The sequence below is a fragment of the Delphinus delphis genome, chromosome 14 (assembly GCF_949987515.2).
Source record: "Delphinus delphis chromosome 14, mDelDel1.2, whole genome shotgun sequence".
NCBI classification, from domain to species: Eukaryota; Metazoa; Chordata; class Mammalia; order Artiodactyla; family Delphinidae; genus Delphinus; species Delphinus delphis.
In genome coordinates this window covers 34,347,329-34,372,713 of record NC_082696.1, presented here as the reverse complement: position 1 = coordinate 34,372,713, position 25,385 = coordinate 34,347,329, and the positions used below count along the sequence as shown (strand labels likewise).

General features: G+C 36.5%; 1 protein-coding gene across 1 annotated transcript; it reads left to right on the top strand.

Moving 5' to 3' along the window:
• The first annotated feature begins 7,628 nt into the window (after positions 1-7,628).
• On the top strand, positions 7,629-24,381 carry LOC132437136 (protein LEG1 homolog). Its single transcript, XM_060030426.1, has 6 exons — positions 7,629-7,929; positions 9,772-9,858; positions 11,313-11,497; positions 12,432-12,532; positions 16,260-16,498; positions 24,248-24,381. Exons 1-6 carry the CDS (start codon positions 7,629-7,631, stop codon positions 24,379-24,381), a joined length of 1,047 nt encoding a protein of 348 aa, XP_059886409.1.
• Positions 24,382-25,385: the final 1,004 nt, after the last annotated feature.

The window sequence follows — 25,385 nt, the reverse complement described above, 5'->3', positions numbered from 1 at the left end:
AGAAAAAGGTAATACACCCAAAGAAAAAGTGGGCAAAAGATGTGATGGGAAAATGCAATAATAAAGAAATACAGATGGCTAATAAATTTATAAAAATATTTATCATCACAAAGATAAAGCTTAAAATTAAAACTATGACTTATCAAATCAGAAAAAAAAAATGTAGATACTATCAGTCCAGTGTTAGCCCTAGACGGAAAATAGACTCTCATTAGCAGCTATATCATAAATTATTGTAAATTTTTCATCGCAATTTGGCAGTATGTATCAAAAGTCTTAAAAATGTTCATATCCTTGGGTTCAGAAATCCCAATTATAAAAATATATTTAAGAAACATAATTGAGCAAGAGTGGTAATATAGAATGACATGGAGGAAAACTGGAGAAAATTCCAATTGGATTTCAGTTTTGTTTCCTCTTTCTATCAAAATGCCGATTTAGAATAATTCCTGATTCCCTCCTCCAAGATTAGCCCATAGGAAAAGTACCAAGAAAAAAAACAGAAAATTACAGAAATCCCTGAAGTGACTGTGTGAAGATGGTGGTGGCTTTCACCTGGAACAGGATGCAGCCAGGCAGTGAGAAAAAAATAAATAAATAAAACGACCGCATTTCCTGCTGCTTTTAAAGGAAGAAAATCAGGGCAGTATAAAAGACCCCTGTTTAGAAGTAGCTAAGGAAAACAGGAGATGAATTAACTTCTGGAAGTCACATCCTCACCTTTCCTCTTCCAAACTACCAGGGTTGATGAACTACAATTGCCCATTTGGAAGGTTGGTGTCCCAACCAGTCTTAACCTACTCAAGCTCAAACTGGACACAGCTGATTCCAAGTTCCTGAAAAACAGCTCAGATAAACATCTTATTGTTTAGGCTGTGTGATGCTTGGAGGACATCTAAGTTTTTGTAAAAACAATAAGAGTGAGCTTGATCAGTGAAAGCAAGTTACAGTTCATTATCTATTAAGCAAGTCATAGTTGAATGGATCTAACTGATGACTACCCTCGATTTTACAATACATGTACTTTACATTTGGTATTTTTCTAAGACGAAAAGAAATTTTATCAAGGTGTTTAGTTTTATTCATTTGACTGCATAAACTTCATAGATCTCTTGCAAGATCTCGTAGACTTCTTTCTCTTGTTTAGAATACTTCATTCAAAACTCATTCAGTCTTCTGAAATCTAAGGCCTCAGGTTGCAGTGAATAAACTTTAATGTGTTTGATTACGGGATTTGGTTCAGACTCTACTTGAGGTTATTTAATGCATATATTTTCTTATGTCCTGAAACGTAAATGACAGTTTGATAGGATATAAAATCCTCGGATCTAAGGTTTTTTTCCTTCAATGCTTTGAAAATTCTACTCCATTGTCTTTTTGCAGTTACTGGTGGAATATCTAAGTCATTTGATTATTATGTTTCTCTCTGCAAGTTTTTAGAATGTATCATGATTTTTTATATTCTCAAACTTACTTACCTTTCTAAAACCTGAAAAACTTTTGCATTCTAAATTACTAGTGTATTTGTATCAGTTGTCTATTTGCTATGCTACAAATCACCCCCAAACTTAGCAGCTTATAACAACATTCATGCATGAACTCACCGTCTGTGGGTCAGCAATTTGGGTTAGGCTCTGCTGGCAGATTTTCTGTTGCTCTTGCCTTGGCTCACTAATGTGATTTTTTAGTAATCTCGGGGCTGGATTGAAGCTGTATGATATAGAACAACCTCAACTTTGGTGATTGGCTTCCTGTCATCTGATTCTCCACCATGTACCTCTTCAGCAAGCTAGATGGAGCTTGTTCACATGGTGTGTGCTTTCTAAAAGGGCAAGGGCTTCCCTGGTGGCGCAGTGGTTGAGAGTCCACCTGCCGATGCGGGGGACACGGGTTCGTGCCCCGGTCCGGGAAGATCCCACATGCCGCGGAGCGGCTGGGCGCGTGAGTCATGGCCGCTGAGCCTGCGCGTCCGGAGCCTGGCTCCGCGGCGGGAGGGGCCACAGCAGTGAGAGGCCCGCGTACCGAAAAAAAAAAAAATTACCAAAAGGGCAAGAGCAGAAACAGCAAGGCATCTTAACGTCTAGGCTGGCAAGTTGCTCAGCATCACTTTCACTGCATTCTATGGGCAAAGCAAATCACCAATCATCTCAGTTGAAGTGGAGAAATACACTCTATCCCTTCATGGGTGGAACTGCACAGATTTTGTGGCCATTATATCTAACACAGTGATATTATCCATACAGGATTATGGGCCTACTTTATCACAAGAGGGTGAGTGTCAAAACTATCAAGGAATATATTCCTGTTTCTACTGGAGTGTCTAACTCTGAGAATTCATTTTGACATAATGAATGATAGAAAATAAGGAGAAACACAACAGGTAAGGTTTTAAATAGAACATTTAAACAAGGAAGAATTATTGTTAAAAGTCCACAGCAATCACCAAAAGAATGGAGAAATGGAAGTGAAAGTAAATGAAATGATGATGTTATAGGAATGTGTCAGTATGGTGTTCAGTAGGGTAGTTTCCATCTTGGTGAGTCTGCCTGGTAGTTACGAGCTGTAAGTGAATAAGGATGCCCAGGAACTATTCTCCATGGAAGACAAGTGTCGAAGGAAAGACAAGTGCCAGTAAAGACAAAGCAATGGAAATGGAGGGAATGTCTATGAAGGGAGTGAGGATTATATTTGTCAATTATTTAAAATGGAGCAACTACCAAATGTAAAATAGATAGCTAGTGGGAAGCAGCTGCATAGCACAGGGAGATCAGCTTGGTGCTTTGTGACCACCTAGAGGGGGGGGGATAGGGAGGGTGGGAGGGAGATGCAAGAGGGAGGGGATATGGGGACATTTGTATACCTATAGCTGGTTCACTTTGTTATACAGCAGAAACTAATACAACAATGTAAAGCAATTATAATCCAATAAAGATATTAAAAAATAAATAAATAAAATAAAATAAAATGGAGCAGAGGACACAATGGAAAAAGCTCAAAGAGGATTCAGTGTAGCAAAAGAAAGGTGAACCTAGGTTCAAGTATTTTGAAGGAAACTATTTGTGCTTGAGAATATTTGCTACAGCTATCCCCCCAAAATCTCATTTTTCTGACAGAATGACATGTCTCTAGCTGTTGATTGTGATCAACAAAGGATGTGAAGGCCTTGGGAAAAATTTTTATTTGGATAATAAAGAAAGGACAGTCAAAGCCTCACTGTACATAAATAAATCAACTCAATGACCTGGCAACTTAGAACTGGCAACATATCAAAAAGGAATAATAAATATTAATCTATCTTTGTACAAAGATGAGTTGCATTGAATTCTGAATTATTGTGGTTTAGGTAATCTCAAGGCAAGAACACACTGAAGCTGGAAAAAGACTTAAATTCAAGTATTCCATTCCAAGGGTGAGTCTGGAAAGAGTTAAACCTCTCGCCTAAGACTGGATGGATATACAGTGGCCTTGGGGATTCTACCCGTATGTGTCTCAGGCCAAGCCAAATATCTGGGAGTCACCTTTCAGATTCCTCTTTCCTTTCACATCCCATGCACTTCAGCAAAAAACAATATTATTTCTTACAAGGAAGACCACAGAGAGTCTTGAGAAAGGTTCCTCCATGTGCAAACAGAGAGGGGGAGTAGCTGCTTCTGGAGAAGGGACAAAAAAACTCCTTTTGGCCCCTTCTCTCTTATTATTTCATGGAACAAAAGCCCTAATCTCTGTGTGTGGGAATAATATGTCAACAAACTGTCACTCTGAGAACACTGGGAGAAGGTAAGATATAAACTGTGTAAACATGGGGAAAGGGGAATACATGGCAGAAGGCCTAAAACTAGAACGAGAGAAGGGTGAATAGCACTTTTCCACCTAGATGACCTAAGTTCCAATAGCTCAGAATTCAATGTAGCCTGTTTTTGTACAAAAATAAATTAATATTTATTATTCCTCTTTGGTACGTTGCCATGTTCAAAAATTTTTTTGAAGCATATGAAGTCAAAGAAATGAATGTACTTCCAAGCTGGAAAGAAATTAGCACCAGACTCAGATATCGAAGACTGATATGTTAAAGTCCCTAATGGAAGAGGTGGTCAACATACAAGATCATACAGCTAATTTCAGCAAAGGGATAGAAACCTTAAGAAATAAGAAATGGAAATGTTAACAGAGATGAGGAATGTCTATGAAAGGTATATCAATATCTCATTAATATACCTTGCTGAGGCAAAAAAATATTGGTGAACTTGAAAATAGGTGAATAGAAATTACCAAAACATAAATGAATAAAAGAGAGGGAAAAATAGAAAAGAAAAAAGAGAATGGGCAGAAGAAATATTTGAAATATTAATGACTCAGAATTTTCCAAAATTAATGACACACATAAAACTACAAACCCATGAAGTACAGAAAACACCAAACAGGATGCATAAATTTAAAAAAATAATTAGCATATTATATGCAAACAGCTGAAAACAAAGAAAACTCCTGAAAGTATCCAGAGGAAAAAAAGAAACATTTCGTACTGTACTCTTCAGAGTAACTGAACTCTTTTTACATTGGCCTATTCAGAATATATTCAGAATACATCTCATTTCTTAAAGGCAAATGAAATTAAGTCCACTGAAAGTGTATCTATTGCATGCAAAGCAAGTTGCTGAATCATGGAAGATTTGTGAGAATAGAACTTGAGATGATTGAGTTAGGTAATCAAAATCATGTGTAGATGTGATTTATCTCGCACTTTCTTCTCTTCTGGGGTTTCAAACAGGGTGTCTAGTGACATTCTCCTCTTGTGGCTCTAGATCTCACAAGAAGTTAATGTTTAACCTGCATACCAGGTCAAGGAGTTCAGGGTACATCTTTGTTTTCAATATGTTTCTAGTGTATAATTTTCAAGTATATCCATGTCCTTGTTCCAATGAAGATGCAGTTTTGGTGTTTTTTTTTTTTTTTATTTTGGTTTTGGTTTTTGCTTTTTTCCCTTTATATTTCATTCCATAGTAGAGGGAATAAAGATAATTTTACAAAGGAGTTAATAATAATCCATTTCAGACAAAAAGTATAACCGAGGAATATTTAATCAGGAAAAATATAGCCTATCTGCTATACTATTACACTTGTATAAATATATCACCTGTAATTAAAATATTAACTATAAAAGTATTTTACATGCTCTTAAGTATAAACCAGTTAAATATTTAGGGATACCTTATTTTATTTGTTTTTTAAAATTAATTTTTATTGGAGTAGGGATAGTTTATTTTAGAAACCTTGACTATACCTTCTGTTTCTGACAGCTCAAAAAATGTTATGGATTACTAGGACTCTTCATTTGTGAGCATAAAGCCATGTGCTTTGCATACAAAAATCTCTAAATCTTTTTACTCTTCGACCAAGGGTGGGGAATAGAAGAAGGATGAAAGTATGGCTCCATAGTTCTCTGGCATCTAGCTTTGCATTCTACCATTCCCAAGATAGTATCATTGTCCTTAAGCGTCGAGATGGAATTTTAGCCATCACTTTCACAATCCAAACCACAACACAGATGAAGGGATAAGGAAGTGGCATGTCCTCTTCTTGTAAGGGACATGTGGGCACCATTTCCATTTATGTTCCAGTGGCCGGCAATTAGTAACGTGGTTGCTTGGGCCAGGGATACTGGAAATGTAGTCTTAATTCTGGTTGTCCATGTTCCTAACTAAAATTCTAAGGAAGAGGAAAATTGGAAATTAACTAGGAATTTTTGCCAACAAACTGGCTTGGTCTGTTGGATACACAGGCACACTTCCAGCTTCTCCCTTGCAACAGAAACTTCTATTAAGTGGATCTTTCATATATTTTTCATAAATTCTAGTACATCAACATTCATATTTACTGTGCAACATATTAAAGCTTTTTTTTGAGAAGGAAGTACTCTAATATCATATGTGATATATTTTTAAATCATAATTTAGGCTTGGGAACTCCTGGAAGGTGTCTGTAGCTTTATCTATCATATTATAGGCCATCCTAACCTAAGCTATTCTTTAGGTTCTGATGCAGGAGTTCCAAAATTCAACTATTTTATATGTTAGCCAATATATCAATTTCACGTACTTTACCCCCCCTCCCGCCCCCGGCGAACACTAGTTGAATAGCTTTTGCATGGAGAAAACTCAGCCCTTTTAGAGGATTCCATTCCTTTATAATGAAATTGTAGTCACCAGGAATTTTTTTTTATATTAGTTGAAAATTACACCTGAAATTAGAATCGGTTAGACTTTGTCTTTCCCTCTGGAATCTAGAGATATGTGATTCAGTATGGGAGCTAGTAGTTTTCATATTCAATAAATATACTAACTAAATGTATAAAAAGTTTTTTCTTAGTCTTTGGTGAGAGATAAACTAATGGGCATCTGAAGGTTTTCCATCAGGGACCTATAATCAAACATTCTCTAGAAGTACTCACAGGACTCAGCATGTAGTTATACTCATAGATAAGATTCTCTACAGTGATATAGTAGGATATGCAGCTGAACCCTAAGGGAAAAGACGCAGGCAGAGTCTAGAGGAATGCATGTGTAGGTTTCCAGATATGCTCTCTCCCTCCCGTGAGAAGTCACACAGGGCACACTTTCCCCACAGCAACAAACGCGCAGCAACATATGTGTGATGTTTCCACCCAGGGATGCCCATTAAAAGCTCAGTGCCCAAGATGTTTATGGGGGGCTAGTCACATAGGCATCGTCTGGTTTACTAGGGGGCTGGTCACATATGAAAATTCCAGACTCTACTAGGAAGCAGGTGTTTCACACATACCTTATTGTTTGCACAGTCTAGGTAGAGTTAATCAGCTTGTCACTTAGCTGTAGATTGGGAACTTTGAGAGCTAAGTACACAAATGCCAGCCAAGGTCAACCTTGCCAGCAGGTTTTTCTTATAATAGCAATCTCAGGTTTGCTATGTAAACTCTTTTCTGCAAAGATAAGTAAATTCCATGTCTTTATATTTCCAGATGAATAAGGTCAAGACAGATGTGTAGGAGTGTGTTTAACTTCATAGGCGTTAAAGGACAATGTAAATATAGTAGCAGTTTCCTAAAAGTGTTTAAAATATTGACTCATTCAACATTAAAATTTTCAACAGCTTTTTTCAACTGTCATGTGAATAATATATTGATGATGTTATTAAACAAGGGAAGCCCCCGATTTGCTTCATTTCCTTTTTTTAAATTGAAGTATAGTTGATGTACAATGTTATATTAGTTTCAGGTATGCAACATAGTGATTCAACATATTTATAGATTATACTCACTTTAAATTTATTACAAAATAATAGCTATATGTATATTGTGCTGTATAATATGATCTTGTTGATTATTTATTTTATACATAGTAGTTTGTATCTCTTAATTCCCTACCTCCAGCTGCCCCCCTTCCCTTCCCTCTCTCTTCTGGTATCGTCTAGTTTGTTCTCTTTACCTGGGGAAGCAACCTGTTTTCACTGGTAAGACTTTCCCAGGGAAGGACTGTGATCTCTGGGAAAAAGAACAGAGATTTGATATGCTAGGATGTAAGCAAATACCATGACTCCTTCCTCCACTTCCCAATAAAAGCTCTGCCACAATCTCCACCCCCAGCTCGGGAGTGATGGCTTTCCTTCCTCCTTGGGCCTGTGCACTAGTTGGTTGCATTTCTGTTTCTTTAGCAGGAGCTTTCAGTCTCTCAGATCTGTATCCCCCCCTGTGGAATGAGAGTCCTGGTCAGTTCAGTGACTACAGGGTGGAGAATGGAAAGTATGTTATTGATCCCTGGGTATACTCTAAGAGAATGGGGATGTATAAAATCCTCATGAACAAAACAGCCAGTTATTTTGAAAAATTTGCACCAGATAATGAACAAAATTTTTTATGGGGATTGCCTTTACAGCATGGCTGGCAATATACTACAGGTAAGAATGACCCTTGTTTTTATTCTAATGATCTTCCAATCTAACCATGTTGTAATTGGGAAGTGGAACTCTGTATACACCAAAGCATGTCTTTGAAAATTGATTCTTTTCTTTTTCCTCTTTTCCCCTCATAACCATTATTTTTCTACTGCTTCTCCTTCTCCTCCAACAATCTTTCTGTGTTGCCTGATTTGACTAGAAACTGCAATGGGGCATATGGCGTAGTTGCCAAACACAAAAAGACTTCATATCCAACCTATTGGCCATTCTACAAATATTTATTGAAGTCCTACTAGGTGCCAGACTCTATTCTAAGCACTGGGATGAACAAAACAGTCAAGGAGATATGGACTAAAAGCAGAAGGTGATGTCAAATTAGTTTGAATTTCGTAAAGTTCTAACTATGATAACCTATATATGGAGATGGAGAGAACAGGAGTGGCACCTTGTTCATGAGTATGTTTCTCTGCAAAAGATTGATTCCTTTCAAAAATAAAATACATTCTAGTGTTTAGTTAGAAGATATGTTTGGGCCAAAGACTCACAAATGATAAGATATTTTGGCTGACGGAAAAGCTCATGAAACAGAGTGGGTGCTTCCTTCAATCCATACTGATAACACCACCAATAAGGAAATTTGTTCTGTTCTGATGGAAAAAATGTAGAGAGAAGATTAAGGTTTATCTAAGATCTGAGGAGGAGTCACATACAGGAGCTACCGAAGCTGGCAATTCATGCACCTTTGTCAGGTGATGTCTTGAGACTCAAACCAACTCCTATTTATCTGGCTTTCCTCAGAGTCCAAAAGATAGAGATCCAGGAGAAATTATTAGCACGTAGTCCACCATGGGAGGCATGCCAGACTCTGGGGCCTTGGGGGCCAGCGGTAGATGGAGGCTGAATGCTTTTCTTATTCTTTCATTACATTCACATATTATGATCAAGCCTGACTAAACTCATCCAATGATGGGCTTATATGTCTCCAGCATTTTCTAAAAGCAGCTGTGGGGTGCAGGTAAGTAAGTATTGCAGACAGTTTCCCTGCCGTCAAAGACCTTACAACACAATTGAAACAGGAAAGGTATTAGAAATTAAACAGAGAACAATAAACAACAACTCTTTGTTAAAAATTAAAGTGCAAAACAAGGGACACAGTGGAGTCAGCTGGAGTAATCAGAAGAAAAAAATGCATTTGAACTGAGATTTGAAATGTGGACAGAATTTCACTGTGGAAAAAGAAACAAAATCTACTAGGGAATAAAAGAATGAACAAAAGCAGAGGTTCTCGCGTGTAGCTGCACGTTGAAAACAAATACCTAGTTTTTAAAAATATCAATGCCTAGGTCCACCACCAGAAATTCTATTCTGATTTAATAATATGGAAAATTAAGCTACAGAACAGAGCCTGGAAATAGCATGGCATAGGTATACGTGACGGAGTGCAGGTGTGTGTGCACGCTCACGTGCGTGTGCAGTCTGAGGAATAATCAATTAGGAAAACTCACACTTGTAATATTCATGCAGGTTAACAGCATTAACAAGTTCTTTATCAATCATTGCTTTGAGAAGGATTACGTTAGGAAAAGGAGAATAATTACAAAAGCAAATAATATTCAAAACAGATAATCCAAAAGTGGAATACTGTGGTGATGTTAGATCAAGGAATAGAAATTGGTTCTGAGATGGGAAATGAAGGGTAAAGAGTGATAGGAAGATAAACACAAGTCATCAAAAGAGAAATGTTTGTGCATCTTTGCAAACAAACTGCGCCTAGGTAAGAAACAATTATTACCAGCTTCAAAATGTGCATAATAAATAATCCGTGCATCCTCTCTCTTCTAGGAAGATTAGTTGATCCCAGCCGAAGGACAGACTGTGGCTATGAATATGGAGATCGTTTGTGCATCTCTGTGGACAGCTGGTGGGCTGGTATGTTCATTTAATAGAAAAATAGGTAATAACCTTCCCGCAAAGAAAATATTCAACCTAAAATCTGAGGGACAGAGACAAAACAAAAACAGCACTATTCCTCTGTAAAAAGGAATTTACTTCATCATGTACCTTGTGGCCTTTATGTCACATTCTAGGATTTATGGCCACAATTTTAATAATGATTCCTTAGGACATATTTCACATGGGGACTGAATTGAGGAACAGCAAAGGACGATGGCCTTTGAACGGCCAGCATTGGCAGTTAGATGGGAGGTCCCACTAGCCAGAGGGTCTCCAAGGACAAGGAAGGATGAGAAAGGAGAGGACAAGAAAATAATGCTTTCTTCTCATTTTGCTCAGATAAAATGTGTTTAACTTTGAAACTCATAAAAATGTCAGAGATTAATCTACCACAAATTGTTCTATCAATCAGTAATCTAAGGCCTCTGTCGGATATTTAATACTAAAATAATTAGAAGGTAGTTTCTAATTCTTTAGCTTTATTTTGTATTTTAGTAGTGAAATTAATTTACACTCACTTTCTTAGAGATATTTCCCAATAATTAGAAACAAGGTCACATTAAATTTCACTTTCTTGCAGTGACACACATCATATACACCTTTACCTATTTTTCTCATAGGATACCAATGGAGTCTTTTCAAAGACTCACAAATAGTCATGACTAGAGATCTAGAATTCAGGCTTCTTTTGTCTCACATGGACTCCATAGTTTGGAGTATAAGCCTGCTACCCTGGGGCGTAGAACTGCATTCAAAATACATGTCTATGATGAAAAATGTTCTGCATCACCAGTGGGAATCAGTACAACAAGCTTTACAGTCAACTATATCATGATGTCTAAATTTGCTGGAATAGGTTCCATTTAGAGAGAAATTTAAAAAATCTTAATTCAGTGTTAATTTAATTATCCAAAGATCTATTGCCAACACTTACCCAACATTTTTGCTTTAAAGACCTAATGTAAGACAAAGACTTTGTGATGTCATGGCTGCACATTAAACTTGGTTAAATAAAATACAAAATATCAATACTATAACCATATTAAGATAATTTAGAAAAAAATCACATTTCATGGTAAAACCCCAGCTAGAGGTGTTGTATCATTCTTTGCACAAGTAGATATCTTTCTTTCATTTTTACATAATGCTTTGAAAAATGAATGGTACCAAATTCATGAAAATTACTTTTTGTTTTAAAATATTGTAGTCAACTATTTTAACCCATATTCATTTCTAACTGTAGGGTTATTAACAGAAACATGTTAAAGTTATGTATAGGATCCTTAGGGAGATTTTCAATATTTTGCAGTGACTTTTTTTCATGTTCCTGGATCTGTGAGTTTTTGCTTAATGGTTTACAGATTACTTTAAAATATCCTCTATCACATTTATTAGTGCTTGTGGTAATAACAAGTACTTTGCAATTACAGATATAAATTACTTTCTATGTGCACTACCCTTCCTTGCTGCGGTTGATTCTGGCATAATGGGGATATCATCAGATCAAGTCCTGCTTTTGCCACCACCCAAGGACCAGACAAAGTTTTGTCTTAATATTTCTAGTTGTCAGTCATCCTTTCCTAAGACGATGAAGAAGTGGAATGCCCTTTACAAGGTGCCTTTATTAAGTTTTATAATTTATTCTCTTAGAAGGTGGTAAGGTAATTTCTTTTCTTTTTTTTTTGTATAATGCTTTCTGTTTAGGTTTTTGTGTGCATTATATGCTATAAAAATGTAAAATTTTATGCCAGCTATATTAACGTCATTACATTACAGCAGGGCATTACATGTCATTTACACCCTCTGAACCAATGCAGCATTAACAGAAAATCTATCCACTTTCTCACACTAAATAAGCCATACATAAATGTGAGAGCACATAGGATATCTCACTGAATGAAAGGATTATCCTGGTAAATTGAACCTTCAAGTCAACTGAGCAATAACACTTGGGAGAAATATGATTATGGAGTTGGTTTTAGAATAGTCAATTAACTTATTTCAAGTGATTTGATAAGCGCTCACAAATAGGTATATCTAAACAATTACGTGGCAATCAAAACCAAATATTCAGTGACCAAAATAAAATACATTGGTTAAGCACACTCATGAACCAAAATCAATGCTAAAAGATAGATTTACTAGTTCTATAGATTATTAGTTCATTTTTAAAGATGTGATTAAATTAAATATTCTGGTAACTTCCCCCTTTTCTTAATGTTAAACTTTTGTGGTAATTTCAACTATGGTAGCAGAAAAACAACTGCTAATCAAAAAGTAAAGTTCTCTAGGTCAGTATAAAATGCTGACTTTTGGGAAAACACATGCAGTTCATCTCTTATAGATGCACTCAATATTACTACTAACAATAGATAATTATTATAGTCTTTACAGAATGTTAGTCACTAATGGCTTACACAAATTAATCCATAGAAACAAAATTTTCCTGTCATGTAGAATATTGCTAAATTGTAAATGTGAACAAAATTAAATTGTAGAGAATTGTTATAGTTGCTCAAATATGAATAAATTTCTTCTCTTTACTATAGCGTTTGCAGTCACCTTCTAGTAGCTTTGATGACTTGTTGAAGTACTTGTGGGATGCACATCTCTCATCCTTGAAAGATGCTTACAAAATTTTTGAAGATAGGTAAGAATGGATCCCAAGTTATTTCTACTTAATACGGCAAATAATTTTTCGTCTTATTTATGCCTTTTTATTCGTTTTCTAATATAAATCTTCCTATTAAATGTTATATTTAATCATTGGGGATTTTAATGATGATGTGTGATTATTTTAGTATGATCAGACTTAAAAATTGTTTTATGAAGAAGGGGCAAAAATTTGAGAAAAAAAATCTTGTACCAACCAACCAACCAACCACCAGCTAACCAACCAACCAACCAAAAAAACATACAACAAATTTCTCTCTATTAAAAAAAAAAGAAAAGAAATTATCACTGTTTTTTTTAATCATAGGCACATAATATGGTAGCTACATACTTGGGGAAGAAAATTCAGTAGCATCAGGGTTTGCATACTAAATAGCCTAGAAGATTATCAAGCCACTCCACAGGTACACTTAGAAGTATTATACACCTAGATTTGAGAGCGTAAGAATGATTTGTGTTAAGATGTGAATAGCACTGTATTAGTTAGTGTTTTCCACAGAGACAGACCCAATAGGAGATGATAGATTTATAGATAGATGATAGATAGATATAGATTTTTTGTAAGGAACTGGCTCCTATGACTATGGAGGGTGGCAAATCTATAATTTGCAAAGCCAACGTGCAGTTCAAGTAAAAAGGCTGCAGCTGCTATAGAACCAGGAAGAGCCTATGTCTCAGTCTGAAGGCCATCAGCCAAGAGAATTCTCTCTTACTCACTGAAAGATTAATTTTTGTTCTAGTCAGGCTTTCAACTGATTGGAGGAAGCTTATCCACATTATAGAGGGCAAGTTGCTTTACTCCGTCTACAGATTTATATGGTAATATCTTCCAAAACTCCCCTCACAGAAATACCCAAAATAATGTTTGACCAAATATCTGGGCACCCTGTGGCCCAGTCAAGTTGGTGCATAAAATCAATGATTACAGACACTACTTAGGGGGTGGAGTCAATCCCCAAGAGTGAAGTATGGGCTAGAAATCTGGGTATAGTATAAAACAGGAACAACAACAACCAAAATCAGGGCTCATTGGCATTATACAAGCAAATTTGCAAATCCACGCAAGAATGTTGGGTACCTCATATTCCACTGGTTGTTGTCTGTCTCATGAACTCCATCATCCAGTAAGGTAAATAAATCACCCGATTAGCAGATTCACAGCATATGTCCTTCTTTGCCTATTGGTTTCAACAACTAGGCATTAAATTGGGCAATCCAAACAGCGATAAACTCAGTTTTCTCAATTTTGAACTTGTAATAATAACAGTACATACTACATAGGGTAATTTGGGGGATTAAATCTATCTATGCATCATGTTTAACTATCATCATCACAAGAGGCAGTAGAGGGCAGTTGTAAAGAACATGAACTTTAAAGCCAAGTTGCTAGGGTTTCAGTCCTGACTCTGCAGTTAATTAGATGTGAGGCCCTGTATTGCATCCAGTTTTTCTCACACGAATGTGAGGCACAATCAACAGCCATTAACCCTCAGCGTCCTATGACATAAGTGTTGATTGCTCACGTGCCTGAGGTTTAGCCGGGCAGCTCTGCGGATCTTTCCTGGGCTCATGTCATGTTGGCTGATTTTTACCGGCCCCACAGGGGCGAGTGGGAAAGCTCAGCTCTCCTCCACTTGTCTCTCGTTCTCCATCAGGCAAGCCTGGGTGTTCTTCACTGTGATGACAGAATAGCAAGAGAGAGAAACCAAGTGTGAAAATGCATTTTAAGCTTATGCTGTGTCAAGTAGGCTAATATTTAATTTTTAATTGAAGTATAGTTGATTGACAATATTGTGTTAGTTTTAGGTATACAGCAAGGTAATTTGGTTTTATAATATATGTATATAAATATATATATTTATATACATGTATATGTACATAAATATATATATATTTATATACATGTATATTTACATATACATACATATGTATCTATATTAGTTTTTATTCTTTTCCATTACAGTTTATTACAAGATATTGAATATAGTCCCCTGTGCTATACGGTAAATCCTTATTTATCTATTTTATACATGGTAGTGTGTATCTGGGGAAGGGGCACTGGAAAATGACAAGCCAAAAAACAGGGACATAGAGAGTATTGAAGAATTGAGGCCATGTTTACAATCTGTACAGCCTGGGAACTTCCTTAAAACCTCATGAGTTACTTTCTTTAGGTAAAAATAAATACTAGTTGTTTCTTTACATGAGACAATACTGAACCCTGCGTAGTCTACATATACTTAAATAAAACTGTGGTCCTGGATCCGCAGATTGGCTGGTACATGTATATATTTTATGTTTTAAAATATATTTTAAATTAAAATGAGCCTTTTAAGGTGTATTTTTCTTTTTGCTTGGACATATTTTAACTGACTTATTGGTTCAATTGTTCAATAGCACATTCAATAGAATAATGTGAAAGGCTTCCATTGAATTTCACTTGTGCTCCTATGGCCTCTGTGTCTTGATCTGGTGCCCACATCCCTTTCCCCCTTTCCTAGTGTTGCTGACTCCCCTGCAATTTGTTTAACCCATTGTTACTAGGGACATGTGGCTATTGGTCAAAATCCGTATGAATTCACATTTCCTTTAATCCTTACTTCATAATCAGCTGTGATGTGACTAAAAATAGTCAACTGTGAATCCAAACCAAACTCTTCTCTCATTAGGAGTCCACTGTATGCAGTCTTCCACTTCTGGGTGTTAGAGGCAGGGAGGAGCCTGTGTGCATGTGAATGAAACACAGCAAGGTTTCTTCTCTGGGCTATGTCATGATTTGCTTAACATTGACAAACATGATGCAAATGTTTTCTGTTTAATAGACCCTACATATGTACTTTGGAAACAGAAAAATTAGGATATAACCTAATTACTAGAAAATTGAATATAATCTAAAGAGAAAACAAACTTTTAAATATATGAGTAGTATAGTGCTTTGGGAATATAGTGGAGTAGGAAATAGTTGATTCCACCTCAGGTGGGATGGCGAACTTTGTGAAGGAGGCGACACCTATGATGAGACTTAAAAGAGAATGTAGCTGGTGAGCAAAGCAGGGAGTAGACAGTGTTTCAGGGGGAACAACTTCGTTCAAAACCTGCAAGTTGTTCAGCAGTGGGTGGGGACAGGAGCCATGAATTATATAGTTATAAAACTAATTACTACACCCTAACCTTTCCACTGTAATAACTTGTTCCCCAAATAGGTGAGAGTTTGGTTTCCCGGAAGATTTCCTCCACTAGAAAAAAACCCATGTATTCAGAAAATCAGACCAGAAAATCAGACATCTGTCTCTCTAGGGTGCTCAGTGTTTTAGGGGTCTCCTGACGCTAGGAAATCAACAGTTTTACGAAGGCTGTCTGAGTCTAGCAGAGATTTTACCTTGGAAACTTTGATTTTTATCTGCACATTTCTACTACTTAGTCATAGTCTAACACCTGGTTATATGATTCCCAAGGTATAAGGTATCTGGTTAATAGAGATAAAAAACTCAAAATAAAATATAAACAACTGATGGGATGGTCCTTTCCAAATTTAAAATTTTAATTAGTTATATCTTCAAAGGCAGGCACTCAAGCCATCACATTCTAAAACTAAAAACTAGATTCTTAGTTTGTTGGCAGAAGGTGATCTTTCCTAGAAAATGACGAGGCTGAAATTCTGAGTGGAGTAATTATAATTGTACATGTTTCCACTTGTCTTTTAGGTTAGAATATTATTCTAAACCAGAAGCAGATTTTGGAAGAGATTGGTGTGTGGCTTTGGACTATTTAGCTGCAGCCAGCTTTCCTACAACCTTTATTCAAGTATCTGGGTTCCAGAAGGGCCTGCCACCACGAGTGCTTGTTGATGGGGATAAAGCCCCCTTCATCAGTGACTTTACTGACTTTCAGAACACAGTCCTGCTTGGTCTAAATCTTCTTCACCAAGTGGATAACGCTACAGGTAAAGGCCTTATAAACAATACCTTAAAGAAAATCAATATTGTGTTGAATAGATAAAGGAAGAAATGATGATTATCAGAGATATATGTTGTTAAAGCACATACTCTGAAAGAAAGTCATGGTTTCTTAAGGGTATCCATTACACACATTTTGGTCCTTGCATTCATGGCTTGTCCCTTCTTATGGGTCCTGTTAGACTGCACCCCACAGTCCTGCAATCCTTGCAACAGCCCAGCCATGTCAGCTACAGAGACTTCAGCCATTTACCAGACAGGAAATCTTACAAAGTCAGAGGCAAAGGGCCTGGAGCGACACCCCACGGTGGTACAGCCAATAGCCGGCAGGACACAGTAACAACCTTCGCTACACAGGGGAGGAGGAGGCTATCAGTTATAAGGGACGTGACATCAGAAGGGCTCCTTGGTTTCCAGGGGGATTGTTGGAATATGCCTCCCCTCAGCTCTTTGGGTTAGAAACTCGCATGGGCCACTGTTTCCTGTTGAGTACCCAACATACTGGAGCCGTTTGGTCCGAGGACTAGAACAATCATTAGCTGAGGGTTGAGCTGATCACGAAGGTAGCTACTGATTAAAGTTTCAGCTTAGGAGGGGGAGGCAATCATGCACATAAATTAAGGGTAAGGCAGTGCCGGGTGGAGTAAGGCATATACAGACAGCAAGAGAGCAGCCATCTTATGGGGCCTGACCATACAGGTCCTTATTTACCCATGAAGCTACCAGACTACTTCGTGTACTTTATTCATCTACAAACACAGATATATTCTTTTTTGTTGTTGTTGTTATAGTACTTTTTTTTTAAAGAAAATCCTTAATATCACTCTCAGATTTAGAAAAAAAAAAAAAAAGAAAACCTGCCATGATTAATGAGAAAACTAGCAAACTGACTTATGTGAGTTCCCTCCATCCAGCCTTACTAGTCATGGCAGAAGTATTCTGCTTCAGCCCCTCAATTGTAGGGTTTCCTAGCAGAGTGAAAACTGGAAGAAATCTTTAATTGCAAGTTTGACTCACTACATCATCCTAATTTTCCAGACATGCTCTTATGCAGTGAACCAAACTTAAAACATAATTAAAATATTAGTATTTTAAAAACAACAAAGTGAATCTGAAAGATTTAAAAGACATAAAAGCAAAGAAAACATTAAACTATAAGTTTTTGAACTCTTATTTGCATTAAGTAGAGTAAAAAACCCAAATGTCTTAGGGGCTTCATACAACTGAAGTCTTTTCTTGCTCCAGTAATGGTTCCAGGGCAGTGTTCTCAGTCCGTGGCAGCTTTCCTTCACACAATGAGTAGCAGACTGAACATCCTTACATCTGTGGTTCTTCCAGCCCCTGGCCTCTACATTATTCACATTTCACCAGCAGAAAGACACTATAGTGTTGGAGAAAGCCTGGATATTTCTCTCACTACATCTCATACTCTATTGCTATGAAATAGTCACATTGTCCCATATCTGGACACAAAGGGGGCTAAGGAATTAAATTGTTGCCCAGGAACCACTGCTGTGTGACAAATCTACACCATGAAAGGAGATGCATGAATTTTAGGAGTTGCCTAGCCATCTTTGCCAAATTATTACATAGTATAATTGCATTCTAGGCCTGGATGGTATAAGCTGGCTCTTACCTGTTAACATGTAAAGGGTAAAGAAATGAGTCAAGAGTTGAAAGTCCTTGAAAGCTTGGAAGGCCCATACTACAATATTTTATTACAAGATTCAATTTTATTTAAATTTAGCTTTGGATTTAATATGTGGTTTTGAGTTACTCTCACAAGAAAAAAATTGGTGATTAAATACTGAAAACTACTGATTTAAAAAAAAACTTTGATAGCATAATTGTTTAGATATCACATAATAAGGCATTTACTATTATCTATCCATTATTCTCATGGCCAACCACTCTCCACATTCCCACTGACACTCAGACTTCAGGAACAGTGCCAAAGGCCTTGGAATTTCCAAATAAGCAGAGGATAGGGAAAACATATATTAAAAGCAAAGCATAATTAAAATACAAATAGTGCCATTTAAAACTGAACATTTTAAATTAATTCAATAGAAATACATATTTACATTCACAAAAATACTTTCAAAGTATCATTTAACACTTTTTAGTCTCCAGAAGTATTTTATGATGTTCTTCACAAGGAACCTGAGTTAAATTCATTTGAATAAATAAGTAAAATCAAACTTTTCAGGCCTCAAGTTAGCTCTTTAACATTTTCACTGATGATAAGAATTGGCATGGAGGAGTTTTTTTTATTTCTAATTATGTAAAATTCTCAACAACCTCTCCATCTTCAGTGGCAACAGCTTTTAAACCTTGACTACACATATTCTAACACTAGAGAACTCATATTAAAGCTGAGAAATAATACTAGGTAATAAATAAGTAGTAAGAAAAGAAAGCTTGCATAGGTTTTTTGTTTTTTTCCATGGGTGATATTGAAAATAAACAATGAAGACTGAGTGAAGGTTCAAAACTGTCAGAAGCTAGATTCAAGGTAATGAAATTCAAAGTGCTTTAAAAACTTATTAAACTTTATGTTTCAAGGCTGAGGCCAGCTGACCCCTTCACTGCCCCCATCCTGACCAAGAAGGTCATTGACTCATCCTCCTTTCTTTGAATGAGGACAACGGTTTGCTGAAGTGTGATGCGTGAAGAAGTGGGAGAAAATGAGCTTGGGCATCTCAAAAGCTTCAATTCAGATAGCAACATAGGAGGCTCCTGAGCTTACCTCTTTCAATAGACACACCTAATCTAGGGCTACATACAAAACAATTCCTTCTGGAAAGAATCCAGAAACTAGCTGAGTGACTCCTACACATCAGGCGAATGAGAAAAAAAATCCCACATTGAAACAGGAAGGAGGATCTGTGCTATAAACCCCCCCCCACCCCCACCCCGGCACAGTGACACATGCCTCGGAGGGATCTTACAACTCCCAGATTCTCCCTGAGTAGTGAAGGGTTTGGATCTGCCATCTCAGCTTTTAAGACTTCCACCTGAGAGACGGGCCGCCAAAACACCTAGCTTTGAAAGGCAACAGGGATGGCATCCATGAGACCCAGGAGGCTAGAGTAAATGAGAGATACTTCTCAAAGGGCTTGTGCAAACTCACTGTGGCAAGCCCCTCAGAGCCCAAAGCAGAGGCAGCAGACTGAAATGGGCCCAGTCTTTCCATGAAAGAGGCCTATTTGCTTATCTTCATAGCTGCAGACTGAACGGCAGTCTTGTAATTTAATGCACATCAAGGGGCTGGCTACAATATTCTCCAGAGACTGGAATCCCATTGGTGCCATATTCACGCTCTTCCTCTGTCTCTCTCCAGATTGCTGATATATCCTGGAAAGGAAATTGTGCACACATTTGGTGCCCCACTTTTTTACAGCTGCCATGCTAGGGGATACCCCTTGAGTGCCTGGCTGCAGTCTCCAGCCCAGTTTAAGTTCATGGGTTCCACAGGACTGTAACAAACAAAAGCTATTGCCTGAGGATCCAGCTTACAATCAGCCTACATCTAGGTGCTACCTGAGATCCTCCCCTTTGGGACACTGACAGGTCTTGGCACACCCTCAATTACTGGAAGACACTAAGCACACAAAAAAAAAACTGCTTAGACAATCACAAAGATTGAGAAACAACCAAGAACTGGGTCAGGGTTAAATGATAAATTTCATGTCCTATACAAGGCCACTCCTTCAAGACAGGGAGGGATGGCTGTTTTATACAATGCATAGAAATCAAAACAGAAAGTCAAGAAATGTGAAGAAAAAAGGAATATGTTCCAAATGAAAGAACAAGATAACACCTCAGAAGAAAACCCTAATGAAACAGAGATAAGTGATTACCTGATAAAGAGTTCAAAATATGGGTCATGAAATGCTCACTGGGGTCAGGAGAACAATGCATGAACATTGTAAAGTAAAAAAGTAAAAGTAAAAAAATTTGACGCAGAGAAGATACCAGATAGAAATCGCAGAGCTGAAGAATACAATAGCTGAACTAAAAAATTCAATAGAGGGGCTCAGCCACAGACTGTTGAAGTGGAAGAAAGGATCAACGAACTCAAAGACAAGGCCGTGAAATTCATCCAACTAAAGAAGCATGGAATTCCCTGGTGGTCCAGTGGTTAGGACTCTGTGCTTCCACTGAACTGCTGGGGGCATGGATTCGACGCCTGGTCGGAGAACTAAGATCCCAGTGTGACCAAAAAAAAAAAAAAAAATTAAACAGAGTAAAGATAGCTTAAGTTCCAAATAAAATGAACCTAAGGAGACCCACACCAAGACACATTATAATTAAATTATTCAAAAGTTAAAGACAAGGAGAGACTCTTAAAAATAACAGAAGAAAAACAACTTATTATGTAGAAGGGAACATCCATAAGACTGTCAGCAGGTTTTTCAGCAGGAGCTTTGCAGGCCAGAGGGAGTGGCACAATATATTCAAAGCACTTGAAAGAAAACCCTGCCAGACAAGAGTGCTCTACCTGGCAAAGCTGTTTGTCAGAATTGAAGGTAGCTTTTTGAAGAAAAGCAAAAGCTGGAGTTCATCACCATGAAGCAGCCTTATAAGAAATGTTAAAGGGACTTTTTAAAGCTGAAACAAAATGGTGCTAATTAGTAGCAGGAAAACATATAAAATTGATTTTATTGATAAAGGTAAAATACAGTTAAATTCAGAATAATCTAATGTTGTAATGGTGGTGGGTTAATCATTTATGAATCTAGTATGAAAATTAAAAGACTAAAGAGTAAAAATAACTATAACTACAATTACTTGTTAATGGGTACATAAGACAAGAGATGTCAATTGTGACACTGAGAACATAAAACTTGGGGGATGGGGCGTGAGAGTAAAAATGCAGAACTTTAGAATGTCTTCAAACTTAAGTTGTAGGCTTAAAGTAGACTGTTATAAATATAACATATTTTATGTTAAGTCTCATGGTAACCACAAAGCAAAACTCTATAGTAGATACAAAAAAAGGTAAAGAGAAAGGAATCTAAGCATATCCTACAGAAAATCATCAGTCACATAGAAAGAGAGCAAGAAAAGAAGAAAAGTACAAAGGAATTATAAAACAACCAGAAACAACGAACAAAATGGCAATAAGTCCACACCTATCAGTAATTACTTTAACTGTCAATGGACTAAATTCTCCAATCAAAAGACATAGAATGGCTGAGTGGATAAAAGGTAAGACCCAACTGCATGCTGCCTACAAGAGACTCACCTCAGCTTTAAGGAAACTCAGACTGAAAGTGAAGGGTTGGAAAAAGATATCCCATGCAAATGGAAACCAAAAGAAAGCTCAGGTAGCTATACTTATATCAGAAAAAATAGACTTTAAGACAAACATTGTAAGAAGAGACAAAGAGGATCAGTATATAATAATAAAGGTTCAATTCCACAGGAGGATACAACATTTGTAAATATTTATGCACCCAACATAGGAGGACCTAAATATATAAAGCACGTATTAACAGATCTGAAGGGAGAAATAAATAGCAAAAAAATAATACTAGGGGACTTCAACATATCAATAGATAGATCATCCAGGGAGAAAATCAATAAGGAAACATCTAGGATTGAAGAGTATTTTGGCGATTATTAGAGTTTGCAAACCACTGGCCCAATAATGGATCAAGGCATTTTCGTTTGGTCTACAAATATAAATATTTAAAATATCAAATTATTTGTGAAAATATAATAATGATAAATTTCATGAAAAGAATCTAAATTTCTGAGACTCTCCTAAAAACATTATAATGCAGGGTATGGTGGGCCCATATTTCTGCATGTCACCAAGTTCCTGAAGTTGAGTAGGAACTGCCTCTCCTTGAAATAGTTTTTATAGCTACCATCACTACTAATTTTCTTTTTTATTTTCTCTTTATTATTCTACCTCTTTATTTCCACCCCAGATTTATCTTAAGGTGAAATTCCAGGATCCCTGAATTCCCTCCATGGGTTTTCACATGGCCAGGTCTGCAAACATCTGGCCCCAGTGAACACCGTCCCATGGACACAGCAATCCTTGGGTGCACAGCTGCACAGTGCACAACTCCCACTACTAATTTTCTATATTTATCTAATCTCAAACATTTATGTTACCTTCCTAGTCTCTGTGGACATTAGCTTTTGCAGCCTCCAATAAAAGTAATGACTAGTGTTATATATATGAGTTAAATCCCTCAAGGAATGAGTACTGGTAATTGTGCAGTATCAATAGATCACATTTTTTTTGCCCCTATGCAAAATCAAAACCAGTTGAGACAAGCAAAGGAATGAGTGAATGGAACCTCAGCTTTAATGCTGGAAAACAATTGAAGAATATGATTTAGGCATGCAGCAACAATGTTCTTCCTACTACATACCCTTACACTAGACCTGGGAAAGGGCACCCAAAGGAAAGTTTGCAGAATAGGTCAGTATCCTAGTATCACTTCCTCACTAGTCTAGATAGGAAAAAGAGAAAAAGAGCTATTCCTGGATCTTAGGACTTTAGTAGATTAGCTCTAGCCAATTGAAAAGCATGAACTGAAGGCTCACACCCATTAATCAGGTAACATGCTTTATCTCCATGGAAAGGAGCAAAGGATGTTCATGAAAATAGCTCTTAATGGAAATTAAGCATTATCCTCCTATCCCCAAAGAGCCTAGGAAAATAAAGAAGTATACCTGGGACCAAGTATTCTGGATACTGCCAAACTGTTACCTCTTATACAGTAACAGATCTAACCTAAAATATTTCTTCTTTTCAAAAACTGTTTTTAAAACTCTAACTTATTTTCTCTTTAGTTAAAATGCACTTTAATTGCTGTACATTTTACTGATTTATTTTTAAGTATATGTAATATATTAAAACTTAAAAAGTCTAAGTGACACATCAAATGAAAACAAAGTCTTCTTTACCATCTTTCTTCACTTGTATCTCTTGGTCTTCCACCTAATTTTAAAAAATCAGTCCTTGGTGCAAATTTATTGAATTTTAAAAAATACTTAAAACAGTGCAAATAAATGAATAAATAAAACCTATGTTGTCTGTACAAATGAAATTATACTCACTGCTCTGCACTATACTTTTTACTAAAAAATCTTCATGGCGTTTTTTCTGTATCAGGACATATTGATCCAACCCACTCTGTTTAAATGATATGTAGTGTTTCATTTAATGAATATACCATAACTGTGGACATTATTTTCCATTATAAGTTGGTAGCCATAATGTAACAATGGCATTTTATGTATACATTTCTTGCCATAATTTATTATTTTACCAATAAATGTGTAGAAAGGAACTGTATTCAAGTTGATGGGTCATATATTGCCAAATGGTATTCAAAAAAATTTTCAGGAGTTTACATTTTTGTTATAAAACTATGAATTAAGGTTCTTATTTTCTCCAACCTACTATCATATAGCAATTTCTATAATTTGTGTGTAATGTAGAAAGTGCTACTTCACTCATGAATTTACAATTCTTTGACTGTGTTTGTGTGCTTTTCCCAGTTTTCTGGTTAATTGCTTATATTTCTTACTGATTTTTGTATGAAGATCTGGTCAATTAATTTTAAATTAAAACACTTTATGTGTATAATTATCATGTAATGTACATATATATTTGTATCCAAAATACATAGAATTAAAAAAAATAAACATTTTAGCAAATGCATATACATTTAAATTTACATGTAATTATTTTATATTTTTCCCAGATTCACTATCTTTGACTATATGGAAAATTTTAATGAAGACACAGATTGCAAAGAAGCTAGCTCAAGAGATTTCTGAAGCAATCCTTGCAAACTTTAATCCAACGTTTCTGGAAATGATTAATGAATTAAAATGAACAATTCTAACAAATTGAACAACAGTAATTTCAAAATTTAACACAATCATAATCATACAGTTTTCTTGTTTTTGGTGTTTTTGACTTATGCTCATTTGTTAGGATTTTGTCCATGCATTCCTAACTTTAAATTCAACTTAATGCAATGATTATTTTGCTCAATTAATAATTCTTGATTTTTGAATTCATTAACGCTTAAAATGTTTAGGATCTAAAGAAAATTGTATTAAGCTATCACAAATCACTAAGAAATTAATAAACAGACAATAAACTTGTATGGCTCTTCTGTTGTTATCCTATGTAACCCGATTTCATGAAATTTAGAGCAATGTCTTGCTGATTTATAACCAAAGTCCAGAACATTTTAAAATGAAGTACTGACATTCAATTAAAGTTTTAAAACTCATAAAACTGACCTGGCAAATAGAATATATAATTAGTTTGTTAGGGTTTTTTTGTGTGTGTTTTCACTGACAAGTGTACAGCAATTAGGTAAGTTTCCCCTCCTTTGGTCCACAATTGATAATGAATGCTTAAGGATCAAATTTCTCAAGGTTGCTCTCGTAGGACAGTATCCACTGGCTAGGAGGTGGTGACTTGTAGAGCCCCATGAAGCTTTCATATAAAGGTTTTCCCAGTGATAGGGACAGAGTAAAGGAACAAAGTAGGTCAGTTTCAGGGGGCTCCAAGGAGCTCCAGTTCTTTATGGCTCAGCGAAGAAAGAATTCGGTGAGAGGCAAAGTGATAAATAAGAAGTGATTTATTAGAATAGGACACTTCTGAGGCTTTCAGGCAGGCTAGCAAAAGGGTGCTGTGCCCTGAGAACTTAGTGGGCTACACTTCTATAATCAAAAGAAAAGCGGGGAGGGGAAAAAGACCACCTTCTTCCTCATTCTTTTTTTTTTTTTTTTTTTTTTTTTTGCGGTACGTGGGCCTCTCACTGTTGTGGCCTCTCCCGTTGCGGAGCACAGGCTCCGGACACGCAGGCCCAGCGGCCATAGCTC

Excerpts from the sequence above, each read along its gene's own strand:
- LOC132437136 (XM_060030426.1), top strand. The coding sequence starts at position 7,629 with ATGGCTTTCCTTCCTCCTTGGGCCTGTGCACTAGTTGGTTGCATTTCT. Across the intron at positions 12,533-16,259 it reads TACAAAATTTTTGAAGATAG|GTTAGAATATTATTCTAAAC; the intron begins GTAAGAATGGAT and ends CTTGTCTTTTAG. Across the intron at positions 16,499-24,247 it reads CCAAGTGGATAACGCTACAG|ATTCACTATCTTTGACTATA; the intron begins GTAAAGGCCTTA and ends TATTTTTCCCAG.